This window comes from Glycine max, chromosome 12 (genome assembly GCF_000004515.6).
Source record: "Glycine max cultivar Williams 82 chromosome 12, Glycine_max_v4.0, whole genome shotgun sequence".
Taxonomy (NCBI): domain Eukaryota; kingdom Viridiplantae; phylum Streptophyta; class Magnoliopsida; order Fabales; family Fabaceae; genus Glycine; species Glycine max.
This window is the reverse complement of record NC_038248.2, coordinates 1,103,197-1,119,513: the sequence shown is the minus strand read 5'-3', so window position 1 is coordinate 1,119,513 and position 16,317 is coordinate 1,103,197. Positions and strand designations below refer to the sequence as shown.

Here is a 16,317-nt window from a genome sequence, read left to right as displayed (position 1 = left end):
GTAATATTCTCTTTTAGAAACAATCTTTTTCAAAATAGTTTAACATTTAATGTGAACAATATTTTTTTACTAACAGAAACTTTTTTTTTTATTACATTACTAATAGAACTTTAATCTTTATTCATCTTATCGTGAAAAAATAGTTCTTTTTTGTTGGTTAATGCTACATGGGTTAAAGTCAAACAATCGATGCTTGCTAAGATTTTCGATTAAAAATTTTGAATGTTTTCCATTAGTGTTGATCATTTTTTTCTTCTCTTTTAGTTAATTTATTATTCTAACTTTAATTTAAGTTTAACTGTTCATTCGATCCTTCCACTTGCATGATATTTACATCTTAGTTCTTATGTTTAGATACTATTTGTTTTAGTTTCTATACATACTTTTTTTCGAATTCATTTTAATCTCTATTTGTAGTTCAAAATCTTAAGAACTAAAACGAGTTAAAAAAATATGTATTAAAACTTATATTTAAAAATTATGCAGGTAAGAATCATACAAGTAGTTAAACCTTTAATTTATCTGATCTGGAGTAAATTTTGAAGAATCGTATTAAGTAATTAAACTTATACTCTATTAATACTTATTATATCTTTTTATTTTATTTTTCTTATCATATTATATCCTTTATCAAATCCCATATATAACTACACTTATCAGTTTTCTCTCTCTCTCTTTTTTCCTTCTTCAAGTGTTTAATGTCGCCAAACTTTTCGAATTTTAAATAGGGAAAACCATACTGTAACTTTAATTATAATTCATATGAACCATGCTTTTGAGTCTAGACGGATCACGTTTTATTTCACGGCAGAGATCAAAATTCAGGGTGCGTATTAGCCATGACTTACGTTATGACTCCCCCAAAAGGATTATTTTTATTCTCTCTTGAAGATTTAAAAAGGAAACCTTTATTTAAAAGGCACCACAATAAAATATAAAAAAAAGAATAAAGATACATAGAAAACTCTATACTATTTGGCACCGAAAAAATAAATAAATGTAAATATAATAAGTAATATGATTTGATAAAAAAGAAAATAAGATATAATATATGGGTATAAAAAATCCAAACTCAAAAGATAAATTGAAAAAGCGAAAAGAAAAAAAAAATCATCTACGTTTTGGCGCTATAAAAAGGGAAAGTCGTTCAGCATTTTTGGTTCTTCCACTAACAGAGCCATTAAATCTTCTCTCAAAATATTTGTGATTCCATGCCCAACGCCCTACCCTGAAAATATGGTAGCCGAGAGAGAGGTTAACGGTAACGGCGTCGGAGAGGGAAGAACAACGCTAATATTCACCTACGGAACCCTGAAGCGAGGCTTCTCCAACCACCCCCTTCTCCAAGACCTCATTCGCTCCGGCGACGCCTCCTTCGTCGGAACCTACCGCACCGCCGCCAAATATCCTCTGGTCTGTGGGCCCTACAAGGTCCCCTTCCTCCTCAACATTCCCGGGTCGGGTCATGGGGTCCATGGGGAGCTTTACTCGGTCTCCACGCGCGGCCTCGAGCGCATGGACGAGCTCGAGGGAACCTCACGCGCCCACTACGAGCGTCTCCCGATCAAGGTGGTTCCTGCGGCCGAGGAAGAGGACGACGACGGGTTTGATGGGGAGGAGGAGGCGGCGGCGGGGCTAACGTGCGCCGAGGCGTATTATGCGCATGGGAACTACGCGATGGAGCTGTGGAAGAAAAACGGGAAGCGTGGGTTGAGGTGTTATTCGCAGAAAGAGACAATTGGTTATGTGAAGCGCAAGGATAGGCCTCAGCATTTGACCTTCCTGGATCACATTCGCTTCTTCCTTTCCTCTAATTAGCCTTTCTCGTTAATTAGGTTACTCCAATCCATTCCTGCTTCCTGCCCTTTTTTTCTTCTTAGCTTATGTTATGCACTACTTTGTATTTTGCCAAGACCAATTCATGATCACCAGGATCTCTGTCTCTTACTCTTTTGTTTAGTTCTGTACGACGTGAAAAAACAAACCTTGCTATTTTTATTTTTTTGGTCAAAGTTTGAAATTAATTTTATATTTTAAGAGAGGGTACTTAATATGTCTTTTGAAAGTTTTGAGTGGAACAGAGAGGAATTTATGTACAACTAACTTTCTATATGGAGAAACTTTTGAGAATATACTCCTAATTTTCAACATCTAAGCGATTTTTCTCAAGAAACCTGAAGGTTTTTAAGACTAGTTCCATGTACCAGCTTTATTGAGGTGATCTAAAGGAACTGATATTAATTAAAGATTTTAAAATTAAAAAAAAAGTATCGTCAATCTACTTCATCCTTTTTCTACAAGTATCAGCGTTAATTGATTACTTGTTATACGTATATTGTATACTATATATTTTGTATTTTGTCTTCTTTTTCGGCTTTTCCCTTCTATGTAAGATCTTTTTTCGTCGCCTTTTGAATTGGTTTTGAAAGATGTGGCGAATATTTTTAACCTCTTATTTTATACAGTACCCTTCCAAAAGCAGATTCTCTTTTATAAAATTGATTTATAATTAATTTATATAATAACAAATGAACATGATAATGAACCAAGTAATTGAATATAAATGATTAATGGATTAAAGTTAAGGTCAATTTTTTTAGGTAATACTCAAGTTTAATCATTAATTAAAATAATTTTTAATTAGACTTTAATTTCATTTTGATTGAATTTTAAATTAATTAAGATTTTTATCGTTTGATGAACCGAAGGATTAAAAAAATGAAGATGGTAAGATTGAGTAATACAAATAAACTAGCAGTCCAATAATAATAATAAAAAACTTTGGCAATTATTGAGTTAGTGAATCCCCCAATCTCAATATTTTATTGTTTTAAAATTAAATTGTTTATTCGGTAAATATAAATATGGTATCATTGATTTCAATGGAATCTTGACTAAGCAATCAATAACTACAACGATAAATACTCACCTATTTATTATTTTAACTAGTACTCTTAAACAATTGTGCATGAGCATGACAACAGCAAGCCTCAATTATTGAGCAAATTTGGCCGATATTTTTTCTTTTAAAAAAATTTGCGGTGGGCTAGTAAAACCGGAGGAGATTGTCATTTATTAATGTAGTTTTCAAACTGTGGACTTAATAAAAGAAACAAAAGTACTATACTTGTGATGTGATCATACACAATATGGATCCAACGCAATTAACAACACGCGTGCTGTAATACAACACGATACAGCAAAGGTTAAAGGGTCCTACGCACCAGGCAGCATTTTTTTTCCAGTATCCATGCATCGTAGTAGGAGCGGACAACATAGTGACAATGGCACCCAATAAGATGAAAAAAAAGGGCTATTGTAAGTGAAGAACCTCCAATCAGAAACTTATTTTAATATTATGGGTTACATTTTTCAAGGTTGAATGTCGTTATCTTTGTATAAATATTTAATAGTCGCTTTTGTTTACTGGTATTATTGCTGGCCATAAGAAGAGCATTCAACCATTCAAGGTCAAACGCTAGTGTTTAGTATGGGCACGTGTTCAGAATTCTGAACCTGACTATACCAATTCAATTATTAGAGCCTGGTAAGTGGATTAATTGATTAAATATACAGGTAAAACCCACTAGTCAACAAACTAAGAGGGAAGATGCATGAAAGAAAACTTGTACAAGGACTTAAAGGTTTATCACAACAGATCATTCTAAACGTACACATTGGAGTAGCATAATGTTACAGTATGTATGATTCAATCAGACCAGGTTGCATGGTCAATTATGGAGGTTTCAAATCTCATTGAAATCGAGTGGGGTGGAATTTAAGAGCATGTTAAAGGAAAAAGACACGCTTAGATGTCCTTATTCATCACTCTCCACTGGCCAAAATTGAGATTTAGATGCCTGTAAGAAATGTTTGTCGATTAATTTATAATGGCATACTAGTGCAGAGATCAAAATCAAGGGAATATAAATTGAAAGAGAGTAAAGGACAAACCTTATTTATCTAGGGACTCAAAATTTTCAATCAATTGTTGTGACCTGCATTATAGCACAAGATTTAAATTTTGGTTAGGTAAGATTAGAGTTGAATAAGAAATAAAACTTACATCAGATATACCGCAGATCCATTTACAAAAATAGATGTTCAGTTGGGGATCTCGAGAGAGGCAGTCAAGGGCCGAAATTAAGGCTTTTCGAGGCGGTGAACAGCTTATGCAAAAAAGTAATCCAATATCAATGAATTGATGTTTTCAAGGCTTATCAATAAATCATGAGGGATTTTGGGTTTATTACTTAGGTTAGGAAATATAGGAAGACCAGAAGTAAAAAAACAGAAGCTTGGGTTTCAAAGTGTTTTGGCCTTAAGACATAATGGAATGAAAGAATCCAACAGAAGACCAGTGTCTCCTAAATTCTCCAAATGTTATTAAATATTCAAAGCACTACGTAGAAATACTTGTTACAATATTAAATCTGTTGTTCAACTGTTCAAGGTGGTTCGGATCTGAGATTGATTACAAAGTATCACATCAAAGCTGTGGCGACCAAAATTATCATACTCCTTGAGCACATCTACGTCGAGTTGCATCCTATGCCAGTTTTTAGTTAATTGTGTTAGCTCACTTAAAAATAACACAACACATTCCCCCACATAATGGCTAAAACCTTTATTGACATCCAAAATATAGTTTTGACTTTAGAGCCCTTGAAGTAAATGTTGGGCTTTAGAGAAAATAAAGTTCAAGTGGTTGCGTGGAAAGAACCAATTATATAGTTCTCTATACGGTAATGCAAGTTTTCACTAGAAACAGATTTTAGTCCTGTTCATTTTGAAATTCCTCATAGATCGACAGGATTTGTTATGGTTACATTCAAGACATTATAGATGGTTACATTCAAGACTTTATAGCAGGTGAATCCCACCTCTGCCATTGAACAACAGTGCACAGAAAGACAGGAAAAAAAAATCAAAATAAATACCATCTGTCTGTCTGATTGATACCAAGTCCATTGCAGGTAAGAATCATGCTTTTAAATCTGGCAAGATATTCCTGTGTTACAAAGGGAAAAGCCCACCAAAGGCAAGTACAGGAGTTATCAACCAAGATGATAGATCAATAGCAAATCTAATTAAATGATAACAAACATTAATTGAGATTTACGCTGCATACCTGCAAGCTATATTTTTCAATCTCACATATCCCAGTTAAATCATAGTCCAAACGCTTGGCAGGATCACTTAATACTGTTACATAACAAAGAAAGACAATGGTCAACAAGAAAATCATTATAATCATTTACAAGCAGCAGCTAACTGTTTTCTAAATCATAACCATATGCAGGAGAAACACAGCTCTAGGTCAAACCTTGTGGTGCTAAGGAGTAAAATAATCCACAAGAAGTACCACTTACAGACCTATTTATAAAGTTTAAAGTAATTTCCATTACAGAATCAATTTTGAGTTTGCCAGCAATGCTCAAGTAGGCAAGTCGACAATCCTGTAAGTATATTTTCCTAAATTTAACTAGTTGATAGTTGATTTATCATACATATAAAAACTCATTATCATTTATTGTATGTTAATGGTATACAGATTTAAGTATATATAACATATTATATATTACTTGGGTTTTCCTCAATTTTTTTTTGGAATTGAATTTTGTTATCATCATGTTCAATCTTCTAAACTTTCCCGTCACCACAAGGAGTGCAATCAAGTTCACATGCTTACAAAGTTACGTTGGCATCTGGATACAGAAGTGTATAACTAATGAAATGAAGTATTTAAGAAGTATCAGAACAAGTAGAACTGAGAAGCAGAAAGCTTGACAACAAGGTGAAAGTTCATATCCAAACTAATGAAGGACCACAATCTTTGTGCTTACTAACACTTGTCCTTTTACTATAACCATTTGTATATTGTGATTGTGTTGAAGATAGAAAAGAACATTCCATTTTCAGGAATTCTAATGATAAGGAAGTTGGAGGAAGACAGAAGAATGCAGCTTGTTAAATTATGTGCTTACAAGAAAAAAGCAAAAGTATGGAATTTTTTTACCATTGTAAGCTTCAATAATCTCTTGAAATTTTGCAGTAACAGCACTATCACCTCCGTGCTTGTCAGGATGCCATTTCTATCAAATGTATAGAACCAATGTGTACACGGTAGTAAATCAAACTTGTAGAAAAGAAAATTTCCAGTTTGAAAAATTGTGCTACTAATAAAAAGGTAGGTTACCAACCAACGCGAGTCTTCGGTAATTTAATTTGATATTTTCATCGGTTGCATCATATTCAACCTCCAGCACTTTGTAATAATCCTTGAAATAGAGTAAAAAGACCCATCATGAGCACACGAAAACAACAGCAAAGAGTCACAGACATTTCCTGCTCATCAATTAACATTTTTACTACATGCAGTGATGATGGCATAGTCAGAGTAAGATAGTTTCAAGCGCCAATAGGAAAGTTGCAGAGTTTTTCAGTTTCAAGATAGCAAACAAAATCAAACCATCTCTAGTTGCAGAAAGAGTGTGTTGAACAATATCAGAGATAGGATTCAGAAAATTCTCCAAAGCAGTATCAACTAATCAAATTAACAGATAAACCTACTACTGCAATCTGCCAGACACTTAAATTACTCACTTCAGCAATTTTATTCAATATTTTGTCTTCCTCTCAACTCCAACTACATTCTACTCAAATACATGACATTCCTTTTACCCAGTCCCAAAGGGTTATGATTTACTCAGCAGAAAAGAATGCAGGAAAGGGTGGGGTAGGAAAAAGAAGAAGAGATAATTGGATTCAAATAAAAATGTCAACTTCAATAATCGCAATGAATTCGGGTAAAAATTAAGTCTAAAAAATTCCCAAGCAATCAAATAGAGTAATCACATGAGAGGAAGATTGAAAATCCGAGATTACTTGTAATACCTTTGGGTTGGTGTTATCAGCGGCAGCCATGTGCTACGAAAATGGGGTCGACATGCGCAGCTTCTTTTGCATAATACATCGGATTCCGATACAAACCTCGGAGACCAAAACCAGAACAATACCACAGTGCTTCAACCAACTACAGACACGCTTCAAATTGAAGAATAGTATTTAGTTGGAGATTGGAAGGAGTGTGTGTGTGAGAGAAAACAAAATTAGAATTGGGAAATTGTGTGGTGAAAGACAAAACAGGAGGACATTCCTATGCCACAATTGGGAAATTCGGATGGCGTTTAGGGATTTTTTTTCCCTTTTCTGTATTTTTTCCTTTTGGTATGACTCTTTCTAATGTTATGCGTCGCACATGTTCACCATGGTAAAATTCTCAAGGAAATGGAAATCTGATATAAAAAATAAAATAGAATAATTGAAAATAAATTTTCAATTAAACATAGGATATTTTGGACATAATTTTAATAACATAAACTTATCAACCTACACAATTTATTTGTTTTTACTTATTTTAAGATCTGAGTAAATATAAATCAAGTTGTAGGTCATCTTATATTCAAATTTTAGTTCACGCTTCTTGCAAATTAATTAGAGTTGCAGACCACCTTAGATTTATTTATGTTGGGCCACAATTAGTCATCTAGAAAATCACTAAATCAATCCTTAAATGTTGCATTTGCATCCTTGATTCCTATTATTAAAATATCTTTTATTTTTTATTCCATAAACAACTTACTTTATCGATCATTAAGAATCAATCATTGATTAATAGTTGTCAGACTTTAGTTGGTAAGTGACTTATAATAAGAACTAAAGAGAGTATTTTATAAGGACCAAAAAATTATTTAAGCAAAAAAATTTAATGAATGATGGATGAAATATTTTCTTTTTGGGTGTGGCGATGGTGGGTGACCGTGTGGGGTGGAGGCGGAGTTGGGTGGTAGTGTTTGGGTGAGGTAGCAGTGTTGGGTAGTTAGGCACAGTGGTCATGGAGGTTTGGGGGAGAGGCAAGTAGGGTTTGCTTATGAAGAAAGGGTAAAAAAGGAAATATAAAATTTTTAAGGGTGCACCTAGCAATAAATTGGGTGCATTGTGTAATCACCCCCAACACACAAAAGTAAAAGGAATGAATTAGGGCCATCACATCAAGGATCACAAAAGTATAAAAAACAAATGAATTGAAAGAAAGGCTAAGTTTCACGATACCATATTTGATTCACTATTTCTTTTTTTACATTAGTAGTGCTCAATGGTGTGCAAAAACTAGTTCCATAAAAAAATCAAACTGAACTAGTTTTGAATTGTTTTAACTAATTCAATTTTATATCCAATTAGTCAAACTGATTTAGAAATTAGTTTAATATCGAATTTTAAAAAATTGATTTTAAACTGAACTAGTTTTTGACCAATTTTAAATTGATTATAAGAGTCGAATCAGTTTTGAATTGATTTTCAAATTAGTTTTTGAACTATTTCTTTCAAAAAAAAAATATTTAAATGAAAATCAATTCGGTTAACTGGATTGATTTTGTAAAAATAATTTGGTTAAAGAAGTGGTTTTATAAAATAGTGCACTCATTTTTTTGAACTAATTCAAAAAAAAAAATCAATTCAATTTAGGTTTAATTACCATCCGATTCAATTCGAACCATTTCTTTACACACCCCTAGCCTGAAACCCTACCCAGGCCTGGGCCCAATTAATCCTCTGGACTAAGTGGCCTAGTCGAAAAAGTCTCATTTTGGACTGTATTTTTCAGAGTCCAGCCTGGCCTTATTTGTGGGCTGATTGGGCCAGACTCATTTGATAACTCTATTCACTATCAAAGGTAGATATTCCGCACGATAGGATGCTGAAAAAAAAAACTCGTCAGTGATGATCTTGTGCATGAATATTTTTTTCCCTCATTATTGTACAAGATGACAAATTTTTGTTTTTATTTTGCATTTGTAATTTATTATTGATTGAGTATAAATTTGAAGTGTTGAATTTGTGTCTACTTAATATCTCTTTTTAACCATGTTAACGGTATGATTATTTTCTTTTTATTTGTCTTTTAAGGTTCTTATGTATAAAAAAAATACAATAAATTTTGTTGATTCTAATGAAATGGTTGTGAATTAATGTAATTAATGTGATCTTAAATTTTGTAAATAATAAATTAGTAGAAACAAATTTTTTCCAAAAGCCTTGCACCAAACTATTTTTTACAAAAACCCAAAAATTAAAAAGGAACAGAGGGTTTAACAATTAAGGATTTGATTAAAAAAAATTGTAAAGAATTTTTTTAAAAGATTATGAACTATATATGGAAACTTAAATAAAAATGAGACGCAACTGTAAGGTCTTGCATATTAGTTAAACCTTTAATTTTTGTTGTTTAACATTTTAAAGGAAATCAAAGTTAAAAATATTTTTTTAAGCTTCTTTATAATTTTTTATAGTTTTTTTTTGAAAAATTTATAAGTGCAATTTAGTTTTATAATAAAAAAATATTTTTAAAATTACTAAAAATAGTATTTTGATATTAAAGTATTTCCAAATTTAATTTTCCCAATTTTTTTATACAAATATTTTCATATAATCGACCAATAAAAAATATTTTAGATATGATTTTAAGATAATTATTATAAAAATGAATATTTTTTCATATTCACGATATATGATTGAATTATAGTGGAAAATACCTTTTATATTCTTAATGTATTTTAATTAAATTAGTGTTTTTAACATATTTGAAAAAAAAAAGATTTTTAATAACAAGTGATTTTTGGATAAAAGAATATTCGATTCGTAGAGAGATAAAATCAAACACAACAATGAAAAATGTACTATTTTACCATTCAACATTTGCTAACAAAAAAGTAATTTATAATAAAAATTATTTTTAGATAAAAGAAGATTCCAGTATCGAAGATAGAAAAAATCAAACAGGCATGACAGCAAAGAAGTGGGGAGAAATTTTTTGGTGGAACCAAAGCTTTTTTTTGGCCAATAATTATAATTATTCCGAATATTAATTTATAAAACGTTAAAACGGGTTTTAGTGCCGGCGCCGCTAAGAGTATGAGTCAACATAAGTAAATAAAACAAATTTGTTGGCTTATTAATATTATCATGTTCAATTATGTGAGCATAATTTAATGTTCTTATGACTTTAGAATCTTCTTTCCATACTCTAAAACATGTGTAGATATAAAAATATGAGATCATAATTGCAATTAGTTAATAATGGGCATTATAAATCAAGAGACTTGTCTCACATGTTCTAATTACATTATAAATTTATTATAAAAACAATAAAAATTGCAGTTAGGTTTTCTTTTGTTATAAAAGGGAGGACGGCAGCACCTGAAAAATGCAAGCACCATTGCTTTCCTTTGCTTTGCAGTTCAACGTCTGATTTATGCTTTGATTAGGAAACTGCTTTATATCTACAATACAATGCCGAAAACCTCAAAAGTTATTACATGCAAAGGTATTAACCGTCAAACATGTTTTATGTTTATTACTTTTTTTTTTGTTCTTCTTCATTTCAACTGTTTTTTTTTTCCTATCATTTTTCTCTCCGCATTTTATTATTTATCAGATAAGCAATACATTTTTTTTAAAAAAAACTATGAGGATCTATAGAGTTCTTTCTCAAGAACTGGATCTTCAACATGAAGATTTTAAGGGATCTTTTATTGCTGGTTTTGAGAAAAATTAGATGTTCAACTTAAGATCTATCCCAAGATCCAACATTAAAGATACTCTTAAGCAACTTTTCCGTAATAGATAAGACATCTCATTTTCCGCTTCATTTATATTATATGTAAGCATTTTGGTTTGGTTATTGTAGCTACGATATGCTGGGGGATTGGAAAGCCTATAACGGTGGAAGAGATACAAGTAGACCCACCAAAAGCAACCGAAGTTCGTGTTAAGATGCTCTGTGCCAGTATATGCCACACAGATATCTCAAGCACCGAAGGATTCCCACATGTTAGAATGCTTTCAATCCTATGCTTTGAGTCTCAATTTATTTTCTCAATAAAAAAAAAAACCATTTTCTTTATCTTTCTTCTACTAATGGATTGCCACAAATAAACTAATTAATTGCAGGGCAAGTTTCCTCTAGCACTTGGACACGAAGGAGTTGGGTAATGAATCCCAACAAATAGTACCTTTATCTTTACATTTTCGTACAAATATAATCAAGAGTCTCAGACTTTTTTTTTTGTTGTTGTCACATAAACGGAATCTATATCTACTAATAAATTCATGTATTGCATTAATGACAGAGTTATAGAGAGTGTTGGTGATCAAGTCAAGAATCTGAAAGAAGGGGATGTGGTAATTCCAACATTCCTAGGCCAGTGTTAAGAATGTGAGAACTGTGTTTCAGAAAAAACCAATTTGTGTCTGAAATATCCTGTAATGTGGACCGGTCTAATGCCAGATAACACTTCAAGAATGTCCATCCGAGGAGAGAGGATATACCATATTACAAGTTGTGCTACATGGTCAGAGTACATGGTTAGTGATGCCAACTATATTCTCAAAGTTGATCCAACCATTGATCGAGCCCATGCCAGTTTCATCTCATGTGGCTTTTCAACTGGCTTTGGAGCTGCTTGGAAGGAAGCCAATGTTGAAAGTGGATCCACTGTAGCTGTTTTCGGTCTTGGTGCTGTTGGATTAGGGGTATATATGCATAAAATAATCTTGTATGTTTATGTCGGTTTTTTTTTTCTTCTAATTTTTGGAATTTGATTCATGATGAGAATTACCTTGAGTTGCAGGCTGTAATTGGAGCCAAATTGCAGGGAGCAAGTAGGATAATTGGAATTGACACAAATGAGAACAAGAGAGAAAAAGGAGAAGCTTTTGGAATAACTGACTTTATAAATCCGGGTGATTCTGATAATTCTGCTTCAGAATTGGTTAAGGAACTAACTGGTGGAATGGGTGTGGACTATTCCTTTGAGTGTACTGGAGTTTCCACTGTACTCACTGAATCCTTGGAAGCCACAAAAATTGTAAGTTTTATAGCATCAAAGAAGTTTTTTTTTTCTTTTCTATTTTTTAACAGCAAATTGTAGTTGTTAATATTTTTAGTTTTTATCATCAAAGAAGTTGAGTTGTTTTCTATGATTTGATAATTATTGATAACTGAGATTCGTATGATTTGTTATTTCCGTTAATCCATGCACATTTTTTTTTCTCTGTTGTCCTTCTAGACTTGTGCATTCCTAACATTGCATTTTGTATATACAGGGAACAGGGAAAACAATAGTAATTAGTGTAGGAGCTGAACCTATTTTGCCAGTAGGTCTTTTTGCCATTCTGCATGGTAGAACTTTGAAAGGTACTCTTTTTGGAGGGCTAAAAGCCGTATCAGACCTTTCAATTGTAGCTGAGAAATGCCAGAAAAAGGTTATCCTCTAGACATTTAATCGTAACGGATTCACTTGTCTATGTTTTTTAATCCTGGTGTTCAAGTGTCTAATAATGATGATGGTGGACTTTAACAGGAATTTCCTCTTCAAGAACTCTTCACCCATGAAGTCACATTGGCCGATATAAACAAAGCATTTGAGCTAGTAAAACAACCCAATTGTGTCAAAGTTGTCATCAATATGTCATAGTAGCAATTGTTTCTAGTGAAACAACCCAATGGTGTGTCTCAGTGTGAGTGTTATTTATTTCATTCTATTTTCTCTGGAGCTTTTATTTATATTTAAAATAAATGAGGTGGTGGTCCCGTAAATTTCGAGTGGGCACACGTAAGTTTCTGAATTCATCATAACTTCTTTTCAAATATAAACTTCAGTTCAATGGAACGTGAAATGTTCAAAAAGATATTTTAAATGTGGTTGCAAAATATTTATTTTCTCCTTTTCCTTTTATCTGATCGATTTGGTTAAAAACAACAACTAAAAGTATATACGATACAGTATAAGTGAGTTAGGTCTACGGCTTTATAGATGGCGTATATTTGATTCTTGTATAGATTTCAGGAAGAAAGTCAATATTTCCCTCATAACTTGAAGAGAGACAGGGGAGTTAAAAATTAAAACATTGTAATGGATTATGCTCACCTGTAAGACGAGTTCTTCTTAAATATCCATCAATATAGCTCGAAGAGAGACGGAGTACTAATTAAAGTTTATTTGTTATTTATTGTGCAACAATATAAATAAAAGTTAAAAAGTAATATAAAACAAAAAATACTCACTTTCTTAGCTTGGATCAGTACATGTTTACATTTTTGGTGTGCACCATGTTTAACGTGCTTAAGAAATTCAATTTTGTTTGCTGGTTATGGACTAGATTTAATTATTTTGAGAGAAATCATTACTTATTAAAGAGTTTTTTTTTATTTTTTTAGAAAGTTAACGAAAAAATTATTATTTTGTAGACGCGGGTTTGGACCATTCTGTCAACCTGAACTTTTCTAACCTATGAAGAAAAGTTTTTGTTATATCCACTCCCCTTTTTTTTTGCCAAGTACACTTCCCTTTCCCTTTTTCAAAAGTCAAATTACGTAAATGACCTTTTTCTTTCAAAATCTCACGCTGAGACACTCCCCTTGTATTTTATCCCATTCTTCTTCCCCAAATTTGTTTGCTCGCTCACGGCAGAGGCACTCCCCCTCTCGGTAAAGTCATTTTGTGGGTGCTGCAAGCCCTCTTAAACCCTAGCATGTTGGGTTTCAATTTGAAACCACAACCAACAAAGTTTTTGTCAATTCAGCGAGACAAATAGCTTCTTCTGCATTGGGTTCCTATCTGCACCACCCGAAGTTATTCATCCCAATTTAATTCACCATTTACGTCATCATATCGTGAATTCTCTAATTGCTCACTAAACGACACTGTGAATACTGAATAGGGAAAACTTAACTCCTTTGCCTATTCTCCCTCTTCCTCTCTGACGACCTGTGACGTCACCGTGAACATCCAATACAATGGTTTTTGGAAAATGTGTTTATTTGTAAATTACAGAATGTAGTTTTTGGAATATTATATTTTGTAATCTGGCAAGTACTTTCCAAAATAGAAAATTTGATTGACAACTCACAACTCACAACTCACAACTCACAACTCACGTTGAATTTGTGAGAAAAAAATATGAATTTGATAATGTAAAATAAGGAGATCAAACTGAAAATTAGTCTGATAGCAGGAGAGCCAAAGGGTCTAACTTAAAAAAGAAGAAAAAAACACGATTATCACGTGACATTTGTCCAGTCATTAAATATAGCCTTCAAACCTTATCTTTTTTGACGGGTTTCGTTTCAAGCCTTATCTTTATATCTTTCAAGTTGTGATCCATTTCGGTTATAATTTTCGAAGGATTTGCACAAATATTTATTTATTAGAATAAATTACAACAATATATTTTGAAATTTTGGGTAATCACACAAGTATTTTATTTTTTTAATTATTACATTCACCTCTTTTACACAAGGGTGAAGGAGTGCTAGTTTAATATTTTAAAATATATAAGAAAATGTTAGTATAATATTTTAAAATTTTAAACAAAATTAATGTAGAAAAAAAGATAAAATTATATTTAATTTCATAATAGTTTTAAAAAATATTACTGTAATTTTTTTAATTTATTAATTACTGTATTATGTAATTTATTTTATCTATTTTGTTATCTTTCTGTCTCGTACTACTGCTTTCGTCATTTCTTTCTTTTCAGGAAGGTCGGGTCACTGCTACTTGCATTATTGTTGTACCTGTATGTTACTTTTGTCGTTTGATAGGTAGATATTTTTGCTTGATTTTGAGTATATTATTAGGATTTCGATTGCTAAGTTTACATGTATTGCAGTTCAGGAGGGATATCTTCCATACAAACAAAATCATTATAAGTTTAGCTTCAAAAAAGAGTTTACATGTATAGAAAATTTTATGTTAGTAGAGATTAATATTTTTATGAATTTTTTTTTTTTTATTAAAAAATACATTAGATTCACTTAAAAAAAATATAATTTTGGTTATCTTATTTAATCTAATATGTTTTTTTGATTTTTTCATTTTAAAATAAAAATATTTAATCTTCTAATTTAGATATTCTTAATATTTATTTTTCTCCCTAATGTTTTTGAATGTGTATTTTACACATTACTTACGCAACTAGTCAAAATATTCCTTTCAAACTATTATTTTACAATATTTATTTATACATTTGATCTACTAAACAACTTATTATTTTTTATCCATATTCTAAAGAGAAAAAGATTATGCCCCATTAAATTATCACATATAATTATGTATGGTAAGTTTATATTTTTATAATAATTTTAACTAAATGATAATGTGAAATTGGTTTATAGTATCATTACATGACCATTAAATTTAAGTCTAAAATTATAACTAAAAAACAATTTAATTTGATAAGAAATATATTTATTTTAGAGCTCATTTTATTTCTTCTTTTATTAAAAATTAACTTTAAAAATAATTTTTTGGATTTCATTTATTTTTTACGGTTTTAAAGAAAATCAAAATAAAAAATATATTATACTAGTAGTTATTTGAAAGCTTGTTTAGTACGTATTTTTTTTTTTTTGGAAAAAACTATAACTGTAATTAGTTGTTGTAAAAATATACAGTATTCTATAACTATAAAAACATTAAAAAATATATAAAATTGTTAGAAAATATTTTGAGTTTGATTTTCATAAAGTATTATATAAAAAAATTATATTATGAAAATTTATTTCAAATACTCCATAAATAAAAATGGCATGTAATGCCACTTAACCTGACAAAACCCTGAATTGGGCAGAAAACTTTTCGGTGGAACACACAAATATTTTTCGAATAATTGTCAAACATTTATCTTATTTTATTATAATTAATCTGAAGTTACCCAATTAATAAATAATATTATATCTTAAATATATAATTAGAGGTTTGATTCCTTCCTATCTAGAACATGTTCTAATAGTTTGATTATTACAATACCATTAAACGGTTCCGAATTCGAGACATGACACAGGTTTAATTCCTATTTTTCGTATAAAAATATATATGTTAAGAATTAACTTGTTAAATAAATTTTATTATTTTAAGAAATTAATCCTATGGACCCAAAACTTTTTATTCCGAATTATATCAAATCCGATATTTTAAGAAATTAATTCGTCGTATCCAATCCGATCCCACATAATAATATTTTATTACGAATTATATCAATTTTGGACATACCTACTACAATATTTTTTAATAATTTTGAGTATATTATTCATCTTATTTTATACATTATACCTTTTTTTAGATTATAAATAAATTATATAAATTTACGAGTTTATTTTTGATATATTCTCATTGTTTTTTTTTTACAATTTTAACCAATTAATTTTTTAAAATAATTATTAGACAAAATAACAATCTTATTGTATATAAA

The 16,317-nt window shown here is 30.9% G+C and overlaps 3 protein-coding genes across 6 annotated transcripts; 2 read left to right on the top strand and 1 right to left on the bottom strand.

Annotated features, from left to right (window-relative positions):
• The first annotated feature begins 1,011 nt into the window (after nucleotides 1-1,011).
• LOC100802936 (putative gamma-glutamylcyclotransferase At3g02910) lies at nucleotides 1,012-2,150 on the top strand. Its single transcript, XM_003540023.5, has one exon. The coding sequence runs from the start codon at nucleotides 1,237-1,239 to the stop codon at nucleotides 1,816-1,818; it is 582 nt and encodes a 193-aa protein (XP_003540071.1). The 5' UTR covers nucleotides 1,012-1,236; the 3' UTR covers nucleotides 1,819-2,150.
• Nucleotides 2,151-3,541: 1,391 nt separating this feature from the next.
• LOC100305987 (molecular chaperone DnaJ) lies at nucleotides 3,542-7,268 on the bottom strand. 3 transcript variants are annotated; one of them, XM_026124523.2, is made up of 8 exons: nucleotides 6,898-7,268; nucleotides 6,204-6,281; nucleotides 6,020-6,095; nucleotides 5,132-5,205; nucleotides 4,941-5,011; nucleotides 4,067-4,169; nucleotides 3,955-3,998; nucleotides 3,627-3,860 (listed from the first exon to the last, which is right to left on the bottom strand). In XM_026124523.2, exons 1-7 carry the CDS (start codon nucleotides 6,925-6,927, stop codon nucleotides 3,981-3,983), a joined length of 450 nt encoding a protein of 149 aa, XP_025980308.1. In that variant the 5' UTR covers nucleotides 6,928-7,268; the 3' UTR covers nucleotides 3,627-3,860; nucleotides 3,955-3,980. The 3 variants fall into 3 exon arrangements, with proteins under 3 accessions (NP_001235922.2, XP_025980308.1, XP_025980307.1); NM_001248993.2 differs by lacking the exon at nucleotides 4,067-4,169 and having other exon boundaries at nucleotides 3,542-3,860; nucleotides 6,898-7,201; XM_026124522.2 differs by having other exon boundaries at nucleotides 3,955-4,169.
• Nucleotides 7,269-10,246: 2,978 nt separating this feature from the next.
• Nucleotides 10,247-12,661, top strand: LOC100801886 (8-hydroxygeraniol oxidoreductase). Of its 2 annotated transcripts, XM_014764410.3 has the most exons (8): nucleotides 10,247-10,387; nucleotides 10,751-10,893; nucleotides 11,014-11,051; nucleotides 11,193-11,244; nucleotides 11,351-11,595; nucleotides 11,694-11,930; nucleotides 12,169-12,327; nucleotides 12,426-12,661. In XM_014764410.3, exons 5-8 carry the CDS (start codon nucleotides 11,365-11,367, stop codon nucleotides 12,537-12,539), a joined length of 741 nt encoding a protein of 246 aa, XP_014619896.1. In that variant the 5' UTR covers nucleotides 10,247-10,387; nucleotides 10,751-10,893; nucleotides 11,014-11,051; nucleotides 11,193-11,244; nucleotides 11,351-11,364; the 3' UTR covers nucleotides 12,540-12,661. The 2 variants fall into 2 exon arrangements, with proteins under 2 accessions (XP_014619896.1, XP_014619894.1); XM_014764408.3 differs by having other exon boundaries at nucleotides 11,193-11,595.
• The last annotated feature ends 3,656 nt before the right edge of the window (nucleotides 12,662-16,317 follow it).

Coding starts and splice junctions, on each gene's coding strand:
- LOC100802936 (XM_003540023.5), top strand. CDS start 1,237: ATGGTAGCCGAGAGAGAGGTTAACGGTAACGGCGTCGGAGAGGGAAGA.
- LOC100801886 (XM_014764408.3), top strand. CDS start 11,329: ATGTGGACCGGTCTAATGCCAGATAACACTTCAAGAATGTCCATCCGA. Junction 11,931..12,168: donor CCTTGGAAGCCACAAAAATT/GTAAGTTTTATA, acceptor TTGTATATACAG/GGAACAGGGAAAACAATAGT. Junction 12,328..12,425: donor CTGAGAAATGCCAGAAAAAG/GTTATCCTCTAG, acceptor GGACTTTAACAG/GAATTTCCTCTTCAAGAACT.
- LOC100305987 (XM_026124522.2), bottom strand. CDS start 6,927: ATGGCTGCCGCTGATAACACCAACCCAAAG. Junction 5,206..6,019: donor GATTATTGAAGCTTACAATG/GTAAAAAAATTC, acceptor GTTATGTAACAG/TATTAAGTGATCCTGCCAAG. Junction 4,170..4,940: donor ATCAATCAGACAGACAGATG/GTATTTATTTTG, acceptor TTTTTGCATAAG/CTGTTCACCGCCTCGAAAAG.